Source organism: Sebastes umbrosus, chromosome 12, assembly GCF_015220745.1.
Source record: "Sebastes umbrosus isolate fSebUmb1 chromosome 12, fSebUmb1.pri, whole genome shotgun sequence".
Classification (NCBI taxonomy): Eukaryota; Metazoa; Chordata; class Actinopteri; order Perciformes; family Sebastidae; genus Sebastes; species Sebastes umbrosus.
The window spans coordinates 30,442,986-30,464,697 of record NC_051280.1 but is presented as its reverse complement, the minus strand read 5'-3'; the positions used below and the strand labels follow the sequence as shown (position 1 = coordinate 30,464,697).

Here is a 21,712-nt window from a genome sequence, read left to right as displayed (position 1 = left end):
AGGTCACTATATGCGGACCAAAAGGAGGGGAATTTAACTTTGTGTCACGTCTCCAGCTTAGTCCAGACCAACTGCCTCTCTAACCAACCAAGGGGGGGAAGAGTGCCTCAACTTTAACCACAATAAAAAGACAGGGAATACAGAAAATACCACTAATTTGTGAGGACAATTCTTTGATTTTTGGGTCGCTGGAAACATTTTTTTATAAATGAAGCCTGACAATGGCTTTGACTTCCACTTTACATCTCTGATGATGAAAATAAAACATTTTTATTGTATTAATTTAGATATCTACCAACATAAAAGTCCCTAGAAGTGTATGATTCAACTTTTTCCTGTGGTCTAGTGTTAAAAAAGTTAACAAAACATAATAAATCGTAGTATTGAATCACAATACTTGTAGAATCGTAATACATATTGAATCAGCATCCAACTATCATGATAGTTATGAATCGGGAGATAGGTGTATCGTCCCAGCCCTATCTTTAACCTTCAATTTCAAGAAAAGACACCTCTGGCATAAAGATAATGTATGTGCAACTTTAACTGTGTAAATGACTGAAATCAATAATAATACATATTTACCAGACTGCAGCTTTCAATTTCTGTATTAAAAAATCTGAGGTCACTACATGCGGACCAAAAAGAAGAACATTTAACTATATTAACAAAGATTTCCAAAGTAAAAGTTCCTAGAAGTGTATGATTCAATGGTCTAGTGTTAAAAAAGTTAAAAAATCGCAATAAATCATGATATCGAATCGAAATACATATCGAATCGGCACCAAAGTATCGCGATAGTATTGAATCTGGAGATAGGTGTATCGTCCCAGCGCTACTTCTCTCTTTAAAAAGGGACTGTTTGTAACTTCTTACACGTATAAATCTACCGGGTCGAGGTCCCATGCGCGCGCTCTCATATGACTGTCGCGTGTGGCCGGAGTCTCTGCTCCTCTGCCTGCCTACTTGCCTGCCTTCACTCACACACCTCGTGCGTTCTCGCTGTCTCACTCCACCTCTACACGTGCATGCGCGCACACTACACACTGCAAAAGAGTTCGTAGCTCTGAGAATATCTAGTGAATGTTCAGTGGACATTTGTGCAGAAATAAATGCTGCAGCTCCTCCAGATCAACAGAGTTTTCCCGCGTCTTATGAAGTGACGGGGCTCCGCTGTGAGAAACGTTATCGCCTCACGATAACGTTTCTCTTCCTGCTTCAGCCCCGGAAGCTGAAGCAACGGGGCAGAAGCAGGAAAAGCCCACACAGTAGGATCAGCATTGATTCATGGAGAGAACTTCGTCTGGTCAGCTAACATTACTGCCAAGCAGCTGAAATATAGAGTGATGTCGTGGTTTTAGCTGACGTGTGTCGCCTCACTGTTTTGAGCGATGCTCGTTCATGTCTATTTAGAGCGAGCACAAGCGCGAGCAACAGGACGCTGACTTTCGTTGATTTAGCGGCCACAGGTGTCGCTGTTAACAAGCATTTCTGAAAGTTACAAATAGTCCCTTTAACCTTCAATTTCAAGAAACGACACCTCTGGCATAAAGATTATGTATGTGCAACTTTAACTGTATAAAAGAACTGAAATCAATAATAATACATATTTATCAGCCTGCAGCTTTCAATTTCTGTATAAAAAAATCTGAGGTCACTACATGCGGACCAAAAAGAAGAACATTTAACTATATTAACAGAGATTTCCAAAGTAAATATAAACAAATAATACCTGACAGTGATTGATATATTTGACTTCAGGACCTATCTCGTGCTGTAAAAATCAAACATTTTGACTGTACTAATTTAGATATTTTCCAAAGTAAAAGTCCCTAGAAGTGTATGATTCAACTTTTTCCCTTGGTCTAGTGTTAAAAAAGTTAACAAAAATCGCAATAAATCATAATATCGAATCGCAATACATATCAAATCGGCACCAAAGTATCATGATAGTATTGAATCGTGAGAGAGATGTATCGTCCCAGCCCTACTTCTATCTTTCCCCATGGTCTAGTGTTAAAAAAAAGTTAACAGAAATCGCAATAAATCGTAATATTGAAGTGAAAGACAGAATGCAGAAAATATCCCTAATTTTTTAGGACAATTCTTTGATTTTTGGGGTTGCTTGGAAAATAATTGTATAAACAATGGCTGACAATTACTGATATATTTGACTTTAGGACATCTATGACTACCTACATGTTTAAAATCAAACATTTTTACTGTATTAATTTAGAGATTTTACAAAGTAAAAGTCCCTAGAAGTGTATGAGTCAACTTTTCCCCATGGTCTAGTGTTAAAAAAGCAAACAAAAATCGCAATAAATCATAACATCGAATCGCAATACATATCGAATCGGCACCAAAGTATCGTGATAGTATTGTATCGTCCCAGCCCTACTTCTATCTTTAACCTTCAATTTCAAGAAAAGACACCTCTGGCATAAAGGTAATGTACGTGCAACGTTGACTGTATAAAAGAACTGAAATCAATAATAATACATATTTATCAGCCTGCAGCTTTCAATTTCTGTATAACAAATCTGAGAGGTCACTACATGCGGACCAAAAAGAAAGAAGAGAGGGGGGGATTTAACTTTGTGTGTCCTCTGACCAACTGCCTCCCTAACAAACCTTGTGGCTGAAAGAGGGGGGGACTCAACTTTAACCACAAGAAAAGACACAGAAAGAGAGAGAGACAGAATAGTGCTGAACATCTGTTGTGTGTATGTGTGGTCGGGGCCCTCTTATCTCTCCCTCTGTGGCCCGCTAAACATGACTAGCTGCCATCTTGGCTCACAGACACAAGGTGGTGGGGGTAGCAGAAAGCAGCTCCTGACTCTCTCTATGGCAGACAGGGAGGAGGAGGTGGAAAGAAATAACGAAGCAGCACATGTATGAATTAAAACCCCACTATGTGAGAATAAAAACCCAAGTTTTGTGGCATATAAACACTGCTTTGTTGTTGTTTTTTCATGGTAAAGTTGCGCGCAGCTGACCATTATGCAAGTTGACCGATTAGAGCAGCACATAATGGAGGAGAAACAGTCGCATTTTAAGTCGCATTGTAAAGAAAAGATGTGTAACTAAGTGAGAATACACACAAGCAGGTGTTTTTTGAGAGCACCACAATAAATCTAACAAGTGTAGCCGTGTAGAGGGTGACCAAACTTCGGTCAATAAACATCACAAACAAACCCCCAAGTGAAGCGAAAGTTCATTTTTCTTTTGCCCCACAAAAGCTGTGCTTCTTCTGCTTCTTCAACCGACCGACAACAAACCGCCCCGAGCAGGTTAGTAGCTAGCTCCGGGTGGTGGTGGTGGAGAGGCTAATAAGTGGTCCGTTCACACACAATGGAGATGAGAGCTGGTGGCTAACGAGGAGCTAACAGGCTAACTGGAACTTCGGTGTCCTTAACACTACCAACGGTTACCTAACGGCTAACCAACGGCTAACCAACGGCTAACTAACGGCTAAACTCACAACGGCGGCATTTTCTTTTTTTTTTTTTTAAGCACGTCGTTCCGGACTTCATCGCTTCATTTCGGCATTTTTTATTATCTTGTATTAACAGAAAACACTTTCCTATCAATATCAAAAAGCTGTACTCAACATTAAGTGTATTTCTAGTACGTTTTAATAGAGTTTTAATAGTGTAAAATGGGGTAGAAACAACGCGAAATATTGAAATGACCGACCGCCTGGCCTCACTAACCCCCTCACCTCCCCCTCTCCTCACTGTCCCTTCCGTCCAATAAAACTACTACGGACACTTCCACACTGTCCTTTTCCCGTTACAAACACACCTAATGAGTGGAACTACAACTACTACTTGTAATTTAGTGTATAAACATGTTAATTAAACTCTAATTAATCGTTTTTGGTGCGATATAAGCCGAGTATGTGCCTGGCCTCACTAACCTCCCCACCTCCCCCCTCTCTCCTCTCTGTCCCTTCCGTCCAATAAAACTACTACGGACACTACCACACTGTCCTTTTCCCGTTAAAACACAACTAATGAGTTAAAATACAACTAATACTTGTAGTTTAGTGTATAAACGTTTTAATTAAACTCGAATTAGAGGTTTTTGGTGCGATATAAGCCGAGTATTGTCCGCTGGGAATCTCTCCTCTGTCCTTCCGTCCAATACAACTACTACGGACACTTCCACACTGTCCTTTTCCCATTAAAACACAACTAATGAGTTGAAATACAACTAGTTCTTCTACTTGTGTGTTTAAATGTTTTCATTAAACTCGAATTACAGGTTTGTTGGCTGATATAAGCCGAGTATTGTCCGCTGGGAGTCTCTCCTCAGTCCGCTCTCATTGAGTCGGCCAGTGACTCACCTCTAACACGCACCTCGTGTCTCCCACAGAAGCTCCAACACAATTAGCTAACAGAGCTAACACACTTTAAAAAAGTGCCCAATATTTATATATTATAATAAAACAATAAGTTGTTGAAGTGGTTGAACGGACTCTGAGGTTATTTGGTGTTTGGTGTTGGTGCTGGAGGGCTCTTTCTTTCCACTTTCCTCAACTTAACTACACCGGACTGTTGTGTGTTGTGTGTTGAATGTGATGCAAAGCTAAACGTGCTATTGTTAGCATGTCAGCATGGCAAAGCTACATCACACACTACTAGACCTTCAATGACTTTCAACTGGAATAAAGGAGATTAAAACGTTGAATAAAGCAGCAGCTGAACACTTTCTGTGAATGAAAATGATGCACCATCCGGGCTGAACAACTCACCACACGGCGGATTAAAAACGTTGAAAAAAAGTATGGGAAACTTAGTATTTAGGTATAATATAAAGGGTTTTAAATCAGGATAAGTGGTGCACTATAAAGCCCTCTTATTTGTGTTGAATTCGGCTGGATAACATTTTAAAAATTGTTTTCAAAAAGGTTGTTAGCTTGCCTAATAAGCTCGGTCACTTCGGGGCTTCATATCAGATCAACGAGGTATAGTATCTCCGAAAAAAGTATGGAAAACTTATTATTTAGGTAGATTTTAAACCGTTTTAAATCAGGATAAGTGATGCACTATAAAGCCCTCTTATTTGTGTTGAATTCGGCTGGATAACATTTTAAAAATTGTTTTCAAAAAGGTTGTTAGCTTGCCCAACAAGCTCGGTCACTTCGGGGCTTTTTGTATGAGATCAACGAGTGTGCATGGAGGTTTAGTATCTCCGAAAAAAGTATGGAAAACTTAGTATTTAGGTAGATAATAAACTGTTTTAAATCAGGATAAGTGGTGCACTATAAAGCCCTCATGTTTGTGTTGAATTCGGCTGGATAAAATTTTAAATTCACTCATTTTAAAGGTTGTTAGCTTACCCAATAAGCTCGGTCACTTCGGGGCTTTATGTATGAGATCAGCTCCTCGTTAGTGGAGGTTTAGTATCTCCGCTTGGTTTGAAAAAAAAGTATGGAAAACTTAGTATTTATGTAAAATATAAACGGGTTTAAATCAGGATAAGTGGTGTATTATAAAGCCCTCATATTGGTGTTGAATTCGGCTGGATAACATTTTAAAATAAATACTAATTATTAAGGTTATTAGCTTACCAACAAGCTCGGTCACTTCGGGTCTTTCTATCAGATCAGCGAGGTTAGTATCTCCGCTTGGCTTGAAAAAAAAAAAAAAAAATCCACTGTTTGTTCCTTTTTCTTTCCGTTTGAAATATAAATAAAAAGTTTGTTATTCATGAAACATTTCTCTTTCGGCGTGTCTCGCATGCTCGACCTCGCCGTCTAGTGCGCGTTGCTTCTTCTTCTTCTCCTCCTTTGTGTTAATTTCACTCAAATGGAGTTTAATCCGATCGATCCCTCTCCTCTCTGCTGCTCTCTGGCTCTCCGGCTCTCTGCTCTCTCTCGCTGCTCCAGAGTTCCTCCCTCCAGACACTCGCTCACCTTCCTCGGCCAAGGGGGGGCGCGCTCCCGAGGATCTCATCGAGATAAACAGACAGGGCGGCGTGCGCGGTCACTGACCCCGCCGTGCCCGTGTGACGCGCGCTCTCTCTGGGAGAGTTCTCAATGGGGGGATTGGAAAAAAAAATAAATAAAAAAAAATAAAATTATATATATATATATATATATATATATATAAATATTAGATAAATAAATAGGATGATTTTATTCTATTTTATTCTATATATATATATATATATATACATATATATGTATATATATATATATATACTAATTATATATAATATATATACATATATATTATATATGTATATATATTATATATATATGTATATATATATATGTATATATATATACACACATATATACATATATATACATATATATGTATATATGTATATATATATATAGAATAAAATAGAATAAAATCATCCTATTTATTTATCTTATTTTTAGATAAATACAGTTAAGAATAAATAAACCCATTAATGTTGGATGTGAGTATATATAAAATTATTACTTATACTTTTGTGTAGAAACATTTTTAATTAAACTCCGGTGAAGCATTTTTTGGGCGATATATGCCAAGTATTCTCCGCTGGGAATCTCGCTCAGAAAGCTAAAATAGAATAAAATCATCCTATTTATTTATCTAATATTTAGATAAATACAGTTATGAATGAAAAAATAAATCAATTATTATTATAAATTATATTATACACTAAAGAAAACACATTTCTGCCAGAAATTGCCCTGTATGCAACACACTTCCTTTTAATTAAAGGACAGCTTCACATTTTTTCGTGCATGTAAGTGTTGTTTTAAAGGGGAACTCCACTGATTGTTCACATCAAAGTGTGTTTCCAGGTGTTGGGGAGTACGACTGCATATGTGACAAAGTCGTATAAAGCCTTTTGAGTCTCCAGAGGGAGCTGAGTGAAATCTGATAAATGCCCTCAAGTGATGTCACTTGAGTCAGCGTCGGTTGAGTGTGAAAAGTACAAGTGTGAAAATTATAAATCTGGAGGTGTAGCGTTAGAAAGCTCACCAGACCTCTGTAGCTCATCTCTATTTGAGACTAGCGGCCTCAGGCTACATTATCCACTACTAGCATAACACACCCTGATCTATACAGTCACGTCAATCAAGTCGAGTTGCATTGTGATGGACTCTGATGAAGACGCACTCGGCATCGAAACGTTAGTCTTCTTATAAAGTTTGTTGCCTTAACCCAGTGATTCTCAAAGTGAGGCCCGGGGACCCGCCAGGGCTCCGTGGCACTCTGTTAGAGGGTCCGCAACATAATTAGCTTATAAATTATTAAATTGTGCTGTATCATTAAAAGGTACATATCTACAGATGGCGGACCATTTGCGCCAATAAAACAAGTGTCCATTACTCCCAGCCAAAAAGTCAGCTTTAGACTGTTTAAATATCTGACTTGCTACTGTTTTTGAAAGATGAATTACTTGAAATGTAGACTATAAATGCTGTCAAGTTGAGTCCAAATGCAATTTGAATAAAAACACCCTCTTTTTAAAGGTTTATAAGTGGCATTAACATTCAATAATATTACAAAATCCCCCCCGCTGTGGGACTAATAAAAGGTCATCTCATGTTATCTTAACATGAGTCAAATTGAAATGTGTTTCTGTTTATCACTATCAAACAGGTCTGAAGTATTTAGGTTGAAAAGTATTAGAATACAAATAGTTTCAAGAGTACAAATGGTCGTAAGCGCTTAATCGGTGTTATGATAATGAGGGGGTCCGATAAGGGGTCCCGAAAGAGTTTGAAAACCTCTGGTGTAGTGGTCGTTGAAAAGGTGGGTGTACTCCTTGGTAGAGATGAAGTAGTCCTATATATTCCAATGGCTTTTTGGCTTGAAAAAGAGGTGCGTGTACTTGGTATACCTGCGTATACCCTCCCACTACACCACTGCCTGTAATTCCTCATGAGGCAGTTTAAAGCGAGTTAAACCTCTCCCCTCACTCAACCCACGTTTTTCTATTTCTTCCAGAGATTTTCTGAGCATATTTCCCCCCCCGCTCACACAGCCCCTGGTTTCAGCTCATTTCAGTTATGTTTTGAAAATCAACATGCAGAGACTTGAAACTCGCTCGAGTTTCAGGGAATCCATCACCTTGAACATCGTGTCTGCTTTTACTGTAGTCCCAAGTTATGTTATCAGAGATTATGAAGTTGAAAGTGCAGATGTGACGAGTCTAGACTGCATTAACAAAAAGGCTCTATCTGACTGTAAAGCACCGTATATATATATACCCTGACATATAGCCTTTGATATACTGTGTTTGCTAACGGTGGAAGGACTGGTTTCTCAAGGTAGAAAAAAAGTATTTTAAATGTAGATGATCGCAGTTTTGCAGAATTTTGATACATATTTTCCAGCTATGTAGTCTCCTGTTTATGCATTTAGTCAAATATGAATTCCCATACTTCTATTCCACTACAGTTCAATGGGAAATACTGCATTTCTCTACATTTATCTGACAGCTATTACTAGTTACCTTACAAATGTTTTAGAAAACATGTGATCAGTTTATCAAATATCAAACACTGTTATAGATTTACCTCAGCAAGCTGGTTAAAGCCGGTTAAAATGCTGCTTACGAGTTAATGCATGAATCATTTAAATAGTTATTTAAATAATGTATAAAATATAACACCCTGAAAGGGCACAGTCTGCATGATGAATACATTTATATTTTTGACACATAAAGATCAAAGTTTTTGATAGTAATTCTATACTTTACGTAAGCAGCTCTTTGAATATGGGACTCACTCAGGGCTGGTTTAAGGCATATAGGCCATATAGGCGGTTGCCTATAGGGCGCCACCTTCTGGGGGGGCACTGGTTGCCCTCTAACAAAACAAAACATTAATAATAATAATAATAATAATAATAATAATAATAATAATAATAAATGCTGGTGGGCACCCTTCGTCATTTTCTGCATAGACGTAACAAATGAACAAATAAGTAGATGACGGGATGAGAGACAACGTAGTGTAACGTTATACAGACACAACAAGGCTGCTGAATGAGAGAGGCATCCGGCGATACGTTACACGGAAACACACCGTGTTAATAATAAGCCGACCACCTCGCGGTACCGCTAGCTGTGAGCTGTTTTTAAAGTCGGGCACCTTGGCGGAGGTCTGCGCTCTCCGAGTGCCAATCTAGTTGTTATATGTGTCTTTTGGAGAACCAAATCTATAGAGGTGGTATGTAACATTACATTTCAATATATTTGATACCCCTAAAATCACATGCGCCCCTGCACCACATTTTGAATGGTCTGGAACCGCGACACATTTACAGACGCTGATGTCCCAAAAACGCTGCGTTTTACCTGCAAATGTAAGGCATTTGATGTAGGGCATTGCTGGAAAGCTCATGCACATACACTGAACATGTAAACCCTCCCTGACTACATATGAGTTAAAAAATGTTTCATTCATTAAGCAGGCTCTCAGTCTGGCTGACCTTCATCAGGGAATACAATCTCCATGACTGCTGAAGGTCGAATGGCACCGATTCAAGAGCGCACGAGTCCCTCCCTGCTCATTTTAATGGATAAATCAGATAGAGTGAAACAGCATGCGGACCCATTATGATTGATTCACTCGTACACACCGAGAAGTCAGCATGGGCCGGGTGGCAAAACACAGAAAGACAGAACATTTGTTTGGTTTTTGTTTCAAACACTGTATTTTTCCATCTCCACATTAACCATCAAAATGACATGTTTTAGAGTTTAGAATGTTTTATTATAGTTTATTGTGATAGCATTTTCATTTTTTCTTTTTTTTAAGTTTTGTTTTTTCCAAAGAACAAACACAGCAAATAACGTTGAGGGGGGGGAGGAGGAGGTGGAGAGGCAGGAAGAAGAGCGGAGAGAGGAGGAGGGCCACATAGATAAAGATAGCTAGATCGATCCATAGATAGACAGATAGATAGATGCATCAGGTTTGGCTTGATCCTCCCCCCCTGTAACCCCTCTGGGTCCACACACACACACACACACGCACACATACACACTACATTTTGCTTTACAAAGAATAATCATCATCATCGGAATAAGATTAATAACTGTCTGAATATATTTAGGAATAAAAAAAACAAAGAAATGAGAGGATTCACTCGCACTGCTGTGAAACCCCCAAAACTCCCTACAGTTATACAGTTAGCCTGGAGAGGATAAAAGTTAGATAAACAGAAATATATGTATGCATCGTATGCATGTATGCAAGCTGGGTGTGTGTGCGCATGAAGTGGGAGGGGGGGGGGTGGGAAGAAAAAATGTTAACATGTGGGTTTGGATTCATTTCAAATGCCCCAATTCAAATCCAAACTAGGTCTGTGACTTTACAGTGAGCATCTCTGCATGTGTAATGCATCGTCGACTAGCTAGTTAGTGGTAGAACGCCTATCTGCAGATAAAGGTGATGTCTTTTAGCAGCTGTCCAAATCTCTCTCAGAGGAGGGGTGGGCGGGGGTGGAGTTAAGGCAGGCAGCTGATTTCAGGACAGATTATAGGGGCTTCTTTTCTTTTGTTTTTGTGGACAAAACACAGGTAAACACAATAATTTGGCATTAAAAAATACAGAGCGAATGTTACCACACAGTCTGAGAAAGAGAGGTGGGGATGAGAGGAGGAGAGGGGTGAACGATAAGTAACCGAAGTAGTAAAATATGATCAGAACAGTAAAAAGGTGCGTATTACATCGGGGGGGATCTCAAAGCAAAAAAAACAAAAGAAAAACATTGCAGCAGTCATCGATCAAGCTCTAAACAGTATACATTATATATCTGCCAGCTAATTCATGGTGGAAAATGTTTTGCTTGCTTAGAAGCGAGACGCCTTGACATTTTCGGTTGGAGTCTGTTCTCCACCAGGGACTTCCAATGCCTCTACGCGGGCCCTGTTAACAGCCTGTTATCATTCATACTTGTCATTTAAAAGAAAGGGCACCACTACCAGCCCCCGTACGTAACAGGGCGGCTCGGTGCCATTGGGTTTAAATGAGAATTGTTAAAAATGCAAAAAAAAAAAAAAAAAAGAAGCTGCTCGGAGGTGTCTTTTCCGCAGCCCTGGTAGAGAAATACCACAACAACAATACGCCAAGCTTCACTTTAAACAAGCTAAAAAAACAAAAAGCTACAGAAACCTAAAGAGCCATATATACACAGAAACGTGCCGGATAAATATAGTTAACAAAAAAAAAAGTCTCCAATCTATTTTTCCTCTTAACTTCATAATGGCGGCCGCTGCTCTCAATATCCCTTAACGTTTCTTCAACTTCCACCCAAAAGGATCCAGTTTCACACTCAACAGTTTGGTCTTTTATTCTCTCTCCAGACAATTTAAAACACTTTTTTTTTTTTTTAAGCCACAACCAGTTTGTAGTGTTCATTAAATACAAATCAACAAAGAAGGACACAAAGACAGAGAGAGAAATCACATGACGGAAATCAGGGAAAGGAAGCACAAAATAACATAATTTGCACTTTTGTTTTTATGGACAGAAGATTCAGAGTGACTCGAATGTGGCTCCTACACAAACTTGACATACTGGAATACCTATATCGTCCCTATACACACACACACACACACACACAGGCACAGCATGAAAAACTGAACTCAACATGTGGAAACATGTCGACATGCTATCGACGTGCGGCGTCGTTTTCCTGTAAAGCGTGTACGGATGTGTGTGTATAGACACAACACAGAGCATTGGTTTGTATTCCATACAGTCAGTCGCTAAGAGTTTAATCTCTACCCACAACCTCGTCGTTACTGAAGATACACTGCAGCTTTTCTTATGATTCTGAGGTACTGTAATATCCCAACAACATCCTCATGAATTAAGAGGAGTGTGTCAATTAAAGTGCCAGAATAGATTTCTTCACTTTACAACTTGTTTTAAATAAAAAGATAAAAATCCATTTATCTAACAAAAAAAACACTTCAGAATTTGGAGGCTAAACCTGCAGGTGGAGCTGACTCTGTCCTTGTAAGACTGTAGGTTGATTTATGGGGACGCAGCTCCTAAACCCTTCAGCTTAGGTAAAGAGACGAGAGGGAAGGAGGGAGGGATGGATGGATGAAAGAATGGAGCGGTAGAGAGAGAGAGAGAGAGAGGTTAACAAACTGTTAGTGAGCCTGGACAGTTCTGTAGAAACGCAAGGGAGAGTCGGAGAGGGCGAGGTGGAGGAGGAGGAGGAGGAAGAGGAGGAGGAAGGGTAGGGGGTTTGGAGGAGGAGGAGGAGGAGGAGGAGGAGGAGGAGGAAGGGTAGGGGGTTTGGAGGAGGAGGAGGAGGAGGAGGAGGAGGAGGAGTGTTTTGGGGCTTCAGCAGCAGCCCCCTCCAGCCTGTTGGCCTCCCTGGCTACCGGACAGTGTGGAGTTGGTGGTAGGATGCTGGGGTCCGATCTTAATACCATTAGCCTGAGTGGAGACAAAGACAAAGACGATTAAAAGGAGATAGAAATGAGGTTAGAATTAACGAACAAACATCAGACAAAGATCTCAGTCAAGAATAATGAAATGTCTCTGCTACAATGTTCCCACCGTACACTAGGAGACTTTGAAAAGACTAAAGTCTGACAGCCTCTCACATCTAAAGACTATGTGTCTGAAGTCACAGTTTTTAGTCACAAATTGGGATGTGACGGTGAGGAAATGTTCCCACCGGTTATAAACTTGTGACAACTCGGGTGTTACCGATTAAAAATAAAAGTAAATAAAGTAAAATTGTAAAATGTCTGGTGTAATCGGTAACACCGGAGTTGTCACGAGTTTATTAACTGGTGGGAAAATGTCCACACCGTCACACATCCCGTGTTCTGAGAGGTAAAATGACTGTTTTTGTCAAAGGAGTCTGGTGGCTTTGAAGAGATCATAGATAACGGCTTCAGTTCCCCGTCAGAACGGGCTGTCTGAAGGTAAATATAGCGTACACTTAAACTGATCGATTTGTTTAGGTGTCTAAAATCCCCCGTCCACAGCAGTACATTGCTTTACTCCCGTCAGACGGTTGCCTCAGCAAATTCAATTGATTCCTGATTATGTCCACCTTGAAGGGTATTATCCCGTTCATACCATGGTCACTTGCCAAAGGAAAAAAAATAAGACCAATAATGGCGACGGGAGATATTTCTAGTCCGCTTAGCTTTGGCTCAGCTAAGAGCCATAAAGCTAACGTTATGCTAGCAGATTCAAAGTCAATAATATTACATACGGTTGACTATAGAAATGTAATTTGACGGTGTGTTTAACAACAAAACTAGCTAGCTATTCAGCCATGTCACTGTTCAAAAATCAATATCTTCACGAAATCTTGATTAGCATAACGCTAGTATAAAGTTAACATTATGTTAGCACGATTCAAAGTCGATAACATTGTGTTCGGTTGATAAACAATAATGTGACAGTAACAACAGAACTAGCTATCCAGCCGTGTCACTGTCCCATCAGTATCATAACGTTAGCAGAAAGCTAACATTTGTTCCTCCAAACTGGAGGCCTGCCGACCGCCATCTACTGTCGGTAATACACCGACTAGTATCTAGAAGTACCTCGTACAACCCCACTTCAGAAAATCAGAACTATCCCTTTAACATTGCACAGCGCCTGCAGGTGCTCCTATTAGATCACATCATAGAGGAAGCAACAGGTGCTGCTGCGTCGCACAAAAGCACAGGGAATCACCAGCAGCACTCAAGGACATGGGGAGGAAAAAAAGAAAAGCACTTCTAAAAGAAGAGAGAGAGAGAGAGAGAGAGAGGCAGGTGGGAGGTAGAGAGATACAGCTCTTTCATCTCTCTCTCATCCCTTCCACTGGAGCTCTCTTTCTCTCCCTCTGTGTGCTGTAGTAGAGCTCACTTTCCCTCTGTGTTTCATCATCGCTCTCTCTCTCCCTCTCCCTCTGTATATATTTATCTCTCTCCCTCTCAGTGTAACTCCCCCTCCTACACTCAGTAGCAGTAGTGCCTCTGGGAAACACTGTATGCCTTTAAATCACATTTATTGAGCTAAGGCCATGTGTGTGTGTGTGTGTGTGAGTGAGTAAGTGTGTGTGAGTGTTTTCTCATAGTGGCTGCCAACATTTCTGGTGGGGCTTCCCTCTCTCTCTCACAGCCAGTCAGCTGATGTGGTTTGGCTGGCCGGCTTGCCTTTACTCCGTCTCACTGTTACTAATAACAAAAACACTCGCTGGCTGGCTGGCTGGCTGGCTGGCTGGCTGGCTGGCGGACTAACTGCAGTCCTGTCTGGTTAACATTTGGACTTGCTGGCTAGCTAAAGGGCCACATATACTTTACACACACTGTTCTGTTTATATAGTATATTGGCTGTCTGCATTCACGGACGTGTTCACACATGTTTGTTGGCTCATATGGTTCAGGCTGCACGAGGGCTGTGTCATCGTTTACGTCACGATTTACGACGCGGTTAAGAGTTTCCTCAAGAAGATAACCATCTGGATGACTGGATGGTTAACTAAAGATGGGCAAACAGCTTGTTGTGTACTTCCTACTCCTACTGTACGAGTAGATCGTTTGTGATGTAAAGCCAAAGCTCATGATTTACATGCTCACACTGTACGAGTAAAATAGACAAAAAAGTGCGGCCGTCGGCTCCTGCGGGCCGTTCTGGCTGTTGACAGTTGTCAATAAAGATTGGTTTGAAAGCTCTGAGGCAGGTAAAGGTTGTTAGCTAGCAGAGGTCTGTACGGGTCACGATGTTAACGAGGCAGAAACGTGCTGCCTTGATCATCTGTGCACTCCTGTCTGCTGAAACGTGCAGTAAAAAGAGGCGCAACGTAATATGGACTTGCTGTGGCTAGGAAGACGTGGACAGTATGGCTTGTCCATTTTGCAGAGAGAATTGGAGGTAATCTAGGTACTATAAATATATCTTTGGTAACCTACATTGTTATCTTGATAGCTACGCTCTGATTACTGTAAAAAGAGGAGAAAAAAGACGCTGACGTTGGGGAATCGGCTCGTGGCTCTGCTTCAACTGGTTCATCCGACCATCTGACGGCCGGTTGGGAGGAGTTAATCGGTCCCCGGTCCCCCCCTGTACACTGCACAACAAATGACGCCCGAAGAAGCTGAAATTCGGTCCGACTCTAAAATGAGTTGTGCGGCTCAAAATTTGGGCCAGAAACGGGCTATGCCCAGATTAAGAGCAGTGATTCTTAAAGAGGGGTCCCGTGGCACTCTGTCAGGGGGTCAAAGAAATAATTAGCTATAAATTAGGGCTGTCAAAGTTAACGTGAAAATAACATGTTAACGCAAATTTGTTTTAACGCCGCTAATTTCTTTAACGCAATTAACGCAACTTATGAGTTTTAGGTTGTAGCAGGCTCAGTTTTAAAGATAGAGTGAAGATACTGGTATCATATGAAACTAGAAAACCTAAATAATCCATCGGTACCAACCATGTCATACTAGCATGTCAGGAAGGAGGCTAAATAACGCTCCAAAATCCAAACTTAAAACTGCCATGGCCATTTTCAAATTGACCGAAATGAACCGATCAAAGTGCATCAACTTGTTTTATTGTTGAACGTGCACATCCGCACAGTCAAAGTTTTGGCCCATGAGTCTGCAGGAACCGGCTGGAGCTCACACCAAAACAGGAAATGCACGCTCCTGCTGTCATGTAGGCCTCAACTGAAGTGAATGGAGACGGAGCGGATATTTGCAGGACGGAAGTGTACTGGACACAGACGGCGAGTCAAGGACACGGACAGTAGTTGTGCAACACGGTTCTGTTTATAACACACGGGGGAGTCTGCCTATGAGGACGTGTTGCACACGTGTAGTCAGCGCAGTCACTTTGGGCTGCACATGGACGTACGCAAACATGTTCACACATTGGTAAATGATGAAATGGATATGAAGCGGGCCTTCATGGACACTCAAGTATCATTTTTGATTTTTAAATCAGTACAGCTGATCACACAATACAGAGAGGATTGTCAGTGATGTGTATTCATTTTGTCAGACATCAATCATAAGATATTCATTTGATCAACATCTCAATGCGGCAGCAGCAGTACACACAGTTTGCCTGGTCAACAGGTAGCACTGTGAGCACTAATCTATGCTTGTTCAGTTGATACAGGGAAATGTGTTTAATGACAACAGAGATTTTACCAGATGTTATCTGTGATGTGCAGCTTGGTTTTTTGCTGACCGAAACAGGACGGCAAAGAAGAGATTCAGCCTTTTTTCCAATTGTTTAAGCATTTCTGTGTGGAAGGAGATCTTTATGAAACCGACCTGAAAGTGTGGTCGCTTTTCCACATAAACCGTGTTTTTGGAAGAAAATTGATTCACCTATGTATCGCGATATATTTTTTTTAATTTTGAAATAGCTTTTTTAATGCCATATCGATATATTTGCTCCATTTGAGTCTATGCGGAGGTAGAAGGAAGTTACCGCTATTATTGTTGTAGTCTGAGTAACGTGACGTCATATCTGTTCCATATCCGTCAACCAAAACAAACCGCAGCGAGCCGAAACGATAAAGAAGAAAACTACAGAGGGTCAGCGTGGATACAATCTGCACCCTCACATGTTAAAACCAACATGGTAAACACTACACATACAGAAAAGTAACGAAACACTTCAGATTTTACAGATTACCAGGAAAAGCAGAGCTAGACATCATGGCTAAAGCTGCATGCTAACTCTGTCACGTACAGGAAACGTTTGACTTCTGACTACAGGCTGAAACAACATTTTACCGTGTTAATGTAGATATTTTCCAAAGTAAAAGTGTATGATTCAACTCTTTCCCATGGTCTGGTGTTAAAAAAGTGAACAAAAATCGCAATAAATCGTGATATCGAGTCGCAATACTTAAAAATCAAAATACATATTGAATCGGCACCCAAGTATCGTGATAGTATTGAATCAGGAGATAGGTGCATCGTCCCAGCCCTAGTTTTTGCAATTTTCATGTGGACGTAGTACAGTATGACTAACACTTGCTGACGAGTGCATACTTGCTGACAGGCTTAGTGTCTTGACTTTCCTGCCTGGATAACTGTTCCGCTGAGACGATAACCATCTGGTTGACTGGATAGCAAACTGACTGACTGGCTGGATAGGAAGCTTACAGACTGGCTGGCTGGCTGGCTGGCTGAGTGTTTGTTTTCTTGCCGAATGACTGAGACCTTGTGGGATGTGAGGAATTTATGAGCTGGCAAGATGCCGAGAGAGAGAGGGAGAGAGAAAGAGAGAGAGAAGGAGAGAGTGGAAAATAGAGCAGGGGAGAGGAGGAACGTAGGGAGTTTTGCTTGGCTGGAGTCAGAGGAAGCGGAGAAGAGGGTTTTTTCCCCCCTCTCTTTGAGGAGAGAGGGAGCGTGGCAAACCACACACACTGCTGGAAAACTACACCAAAGAGAAAGAGGAGGATATAGACTAGAAGAGAGAGAGGAGAAGACGGCCTTTTAAAAAAAAAGAGAGAGAAGAAGAATGGAGAGGTTTGAGGAGGAAGGAGTCTCACCTCGTTGTTGATATCAAACACTCCCTCCTGGATCTTCTCATAGATCTCCTTGGCTGTGTTGATGAAAGCCTGAGATAGAGACAGGAAGGGAGAAAGACGGAGGGAGGGAGAGAGAGAAGGGGAGAGTCAATTCATATCTGTATGTTGACTCCTGTAAAAGAGGCTCACATCATTAGGGATGAAGAACGACACAACCAGGCTTCAACTGATAAATATTCTACATATTTATTGTCAAAATGAAGGCTGGAAGTGTGAATTGATTTGTTAAATATTCCATATAAGTGTGTCAAATGCTGGTGAGAAGCTCAGACGTTCCACATTTAAGAGTTGGCTGCAGAATAGCACTGCACTCACAAGTTGTGTTAATGCCAACACACACACAGACAATGACCAAACATGGACGGTAATGACAATGTCACCATGACAAAACTAAAACTCAGCACTGTTCGTTGCATCCTGAAGTAAACAGAAACCAGTGGCTGCCTGGGAGGCCTCACAAAATGCACTCAGATATTTAAAAGACTTTGGAAAATGTTTGGTGCTAATGTTTGTGATTTTTACAGCATTAAAAGGGTTAAAAGATACATAATGGTAAGCTTATATTACTTAAAGGAGCCAAATCATAATAGCTTTTAAAGAACTACTTAAACCTCTTTGGAAATACACGTGTACGTTATTATTTGTGAAATGAGGTATGAAACTCATGTCTGTGCATTTAGTACAGAGCTGAAGACAGGATGTAGTTAGCTTAGCTTAGCATAAAGACTGGAAACAGGTGGAAACAGCTAGCCTGTCCAAAGTGAAAAAACACACACCTACTAGCAGACCTAAAGCTGACAAATTAACACGCTGGATCTTTACAGAAAAGTCAACAGGACAAGTTGAGGTTTTAGGGGAGAGTTTTGTGCTGGAAGCTTTTCTTGGTGAACCACAGCCGGGCGAGGCGAGTTGATTTGGCAGATAAGGCACCGTATAAAGACCGAAGCCAAACCTGTACTCACAAAGTGAATCTGGCAAACTGCCAGAGACACTGAGCTCCACAACATCCCTTAAAAAACCCAACAAAAACATCTCAGTCTTGGAAAGAAAATAATATATAGCCTGAATCAAGAGTGGACTTTTGAGGCAGATAGTGATATTGACGATGGGGTTTTAAAATCCTGATGAGAATATGTCGTTCATTTTTATAAAAACAAAAACACATGAAGAAAACAAACAATCTTGATCCCTTAGATTCTTCTATTGTGACCAAAACATATCCTGTGTGGGACATTTCACAGTGTAAAAAATCAACTTGTGAGTGCTCTCTGTTGGACAAACTATGTAATGGTGACACTGTTTTCTAATTTAGGTCAAACCTAGTTTGGTATTTCTGTGCTGCAATTTCTTGTTGGTTATCGGCCGACATCTATCTACAACGATACCTGGCCGCTTCATCGGTCTAGATCTACTTAATGCATTTCATGAAACAATGTTGGACAATATCTTTATTATTTTATATATTACAATTAGGTGCTGTCAATTTATTAAAATATTATATCGCGATTATTTACAACACAAAACAATGATAGATATTGTCCAGAAACCCTCACAGGTACTGCATTTAGTATAAAATAATAAATAATAATAAAATAATAATAAAATATGCTCAAATCATAACATGTCAAACTGCAGCCCAACAGGCAACAACAGCTGTCAGTGTGTCAGTATGGTGACTTGACTATGACTTGCCCCAAACTGCATGTGATTATCATAAAGTGGGCATGTCTGTAAAGGGGAGACTCGTGGGTACCCATAGAACCCATTTTCATTCACACATATGGAGGTCAGAGGTCAAGGGACCCCTTTGAAAATGGCCATGAGAGTTTTTCCTCGCCAAGATTTAACGTAAGTTTGGAGCGTTATTTAACCTCCTTCATGACAAGCTAGTATGACATGGTTGGTACCGATGGATTTATTAGGTTTTCTAGTCTCATATGATGCCAGCATCTTCACTCTAGCTTTAAAACTGAGCCCGCTACAACCTAAAAATCACAAGTTGTGTTAATTATCACGTAAACGTTGACAGCCCTAATTAAAATTAAATGCAGCATATTTGCAATTCTTATTTTGACAAGCCTGAAACTGAATTAAATAATTTTTACGTCTGTCAGTGTGAGTTAAAATTCAATCAAATAAAACCTGTATTCCTCTCTCCCTCTGATCAAATAAAAGCTGCTGTTCTCTTTCTGTTTCAACAGGAAACATCAAGGAAGGAAGATGCTCAAAAAATGACGTTTAGTCGGGACTTAAAGAGATCAAGACGTCGACTATTTTAAGGAGTCAAATTCCTCACTGAACAATATCTACAGGCCTTTCAAAGCTTTTAGAAGACCTCGTTAGAAGATGCAGAAACCTTTTAGAGCAGATTTGCTTCTTCTTGTCAACAGCTGCTACGAGAATGAGATCTGAGCAGAGCACACACACATACATCTCTGTTTTCTTTCCACACACACCTTACTGACAAAACTGCGAGGATCAAAGATGTTAGAATAAAGTGGAATTAAGCTCCCTGCGCTACTCGCCTATGACTGTGATATCGATGCATTTGTCTCCAGGGACTCTTAGTGTCTCGAGGGTCTAAACTGGAGTCACAATCTCACACACATACACTTCAGTCTGTAGAGGAACAATGAAATACCAGCTGCCTCCACGCACAACTCTGTCAAGCCAAGAAGAAGAAGAAGAAGTGTGTTTCTTCAGCAGAGTCATTAAAGATCTGAAAATATGTCCTGAACTTTTATGTGACACCCGGTCTGAAAATAGAGCGAGGAGCCCAAGGGTGCTCTCTCTAGTGCACTCTGTCCTGTCCTCTTTCCTTCCTTCAGCACATCACTGCATCCCTTGCTCCTCCACGGCTCTCTCTACACTTCCTTTTTCTGGAATTTCTTGGAAATATAAAGTTCAGATTAGGCTTGTAGTCGCGGTAGTCGGTGTTTCACGATGGTCGGGGCACACACCGATTACATTACGTACCCATGGCCACCACTGCCATTAAACTTTTTTTTTTTTAAAGAAATAAAACCCATTAAGTTCATTTTGGCGTATCAGCGGCATGTTATAGACGATGTGTTAAGACGACGGAAACTACAGAGTGAAAGTGAATGCATCTGCTTCGTACGGAGTCTCAGCTCAGAGTGGCAGGTGTCATATTTCACACACACGGGACGAGAGAAAGTTAACAGACCGAGAGATGGCGGAGGATTTGGTGTCGAAGCGAAAAGCAAACGCGCCTATTTGGCAATATTTCAGATTTAAAACCCAATGCTATAAAAGAACCGTAACGTTAATCGCACTGAGGAGGACAGAGCGTTCAGGTAGGCCCCTGCGGCCTCGCAGCGAAAGCTCTACCAGAGAGGCCAGACACACAGCCACCCGACGTTAAAGATCAAAGTAAGTGCGCTACCCATATTGACCGTCGTCTTTTCTTGTAAAATGTCCGGTGTAATCATTAATACCGTTGTCACAAGTTTATTAACATCACGGCTGCTACTCAGATACTTCCGGGTCATTTCACTCCGTTAGGAACCTTCCTAAGAGAGACTATTCAACCACAGCCAGAAAGGACTGGAGGAGACGAGCATAAAGAGGTCAAAAGCAGCAAAAAAAAGAGAGAAAATGAACATGAATGCCAGAATTGAACATGAGGAAAAGGGTCTCAAGGAAGGGAGGATGTAAGGAAAGAAGAAGGAAGGAAAGATGGGGAGATGAGACGACGAGAAGATGCTTACAGGAATCTCTCTCTAAGGACCATCCCATCAGCCCGGTGTCCACCCACAGACCCTGACGACAAACCCAGCGCTCCGATTGGCTGCTGGGTGTCGCTGAGGGGGAGGCGGGGTGGAGGTTATGAATATGTATGAACTATAACTGGTTGATATACTGCTGGGGGAGAGAGAGAGGGAGATGACGGAGAAGAGAGGGAGGGGGGAGATGAAGGAGCTGAGGGAAGGAAAGAAATGAATGGAAGAGGGCAGGAGGACACGGAGGAGAAAAAAAAGGGAGAGGAAGACATGTTGGAGGAGGGGGAGGCGGATGTGGATGGAGAGGGGGAGGGGAGGGGCGAGGTGAAGGAGGATGGGAGGGAGGTAAAGAGCAAATGATGGACGTCGAGGGATGGAGCGAGGAGAGATGAAGGGAAGGGAGGAGAGGAGCGGTATCAGGAGGATTCAGAGGACACT

At 41.1% G+C, this 21,712-nt stretch overlaps 2 protein-coding genes across 3 annotated transcripts in view; both read right to left on the bottom strand.

Annotated features, from left to right (window-relative positions):
* chd7 (chromodomain helicase DNA binding protein 7) overlaps positions 1 to 3,908 on the bottom strand; it is a 98,797-nt gene extending 94,889 nt beyond the window's left edge. Inside the window, exon 1 of the mRNA XM_037787591.1 lies at positions 3,199 to 3,908. The gene's annotated coding sequence lies outside the window, so the exon portion shown is untranslated. The remainder of the gene's footprint in view (positions 1 to 3,198) is intronic.
* Positions 3,909 to 9,655: 5,747 nt separating this feature from the next.
* The window catches only part of rab2a (RAB2A, member RAS oncogene family), a 34,497-nt gene continuing 22,440 nt past the window's right edge, over positions 9,656 to 21,712 (bottom strand). Inside the window, exons 7-9 of one of the 2 annotated variants that reach the window (XM_037787594.1) lie at positions 17,493 to 17,561; positions 12,278 to 12,415; positions 9,656 to 12,239 (exon numbers count right to left, since the gene is read on the bottom strand). In XM_037787594.1, coding sequence (XP_037643522.1) covers positions 12,320 to 12,415; positions 17,493 to 17,561 — 165 coding nt within the window. In that variant the 3' untranslated portion in view covers positions 9,656 to 12,239; positions 12,278 to 12,319. Of the gene's footprint in view, positions 12,416 to 17,492; positions 17,562 to 21,712 lie in introns of both variants that reach the window. The other variant, XM_037787593.1, reaches the window with a different exon arrangement.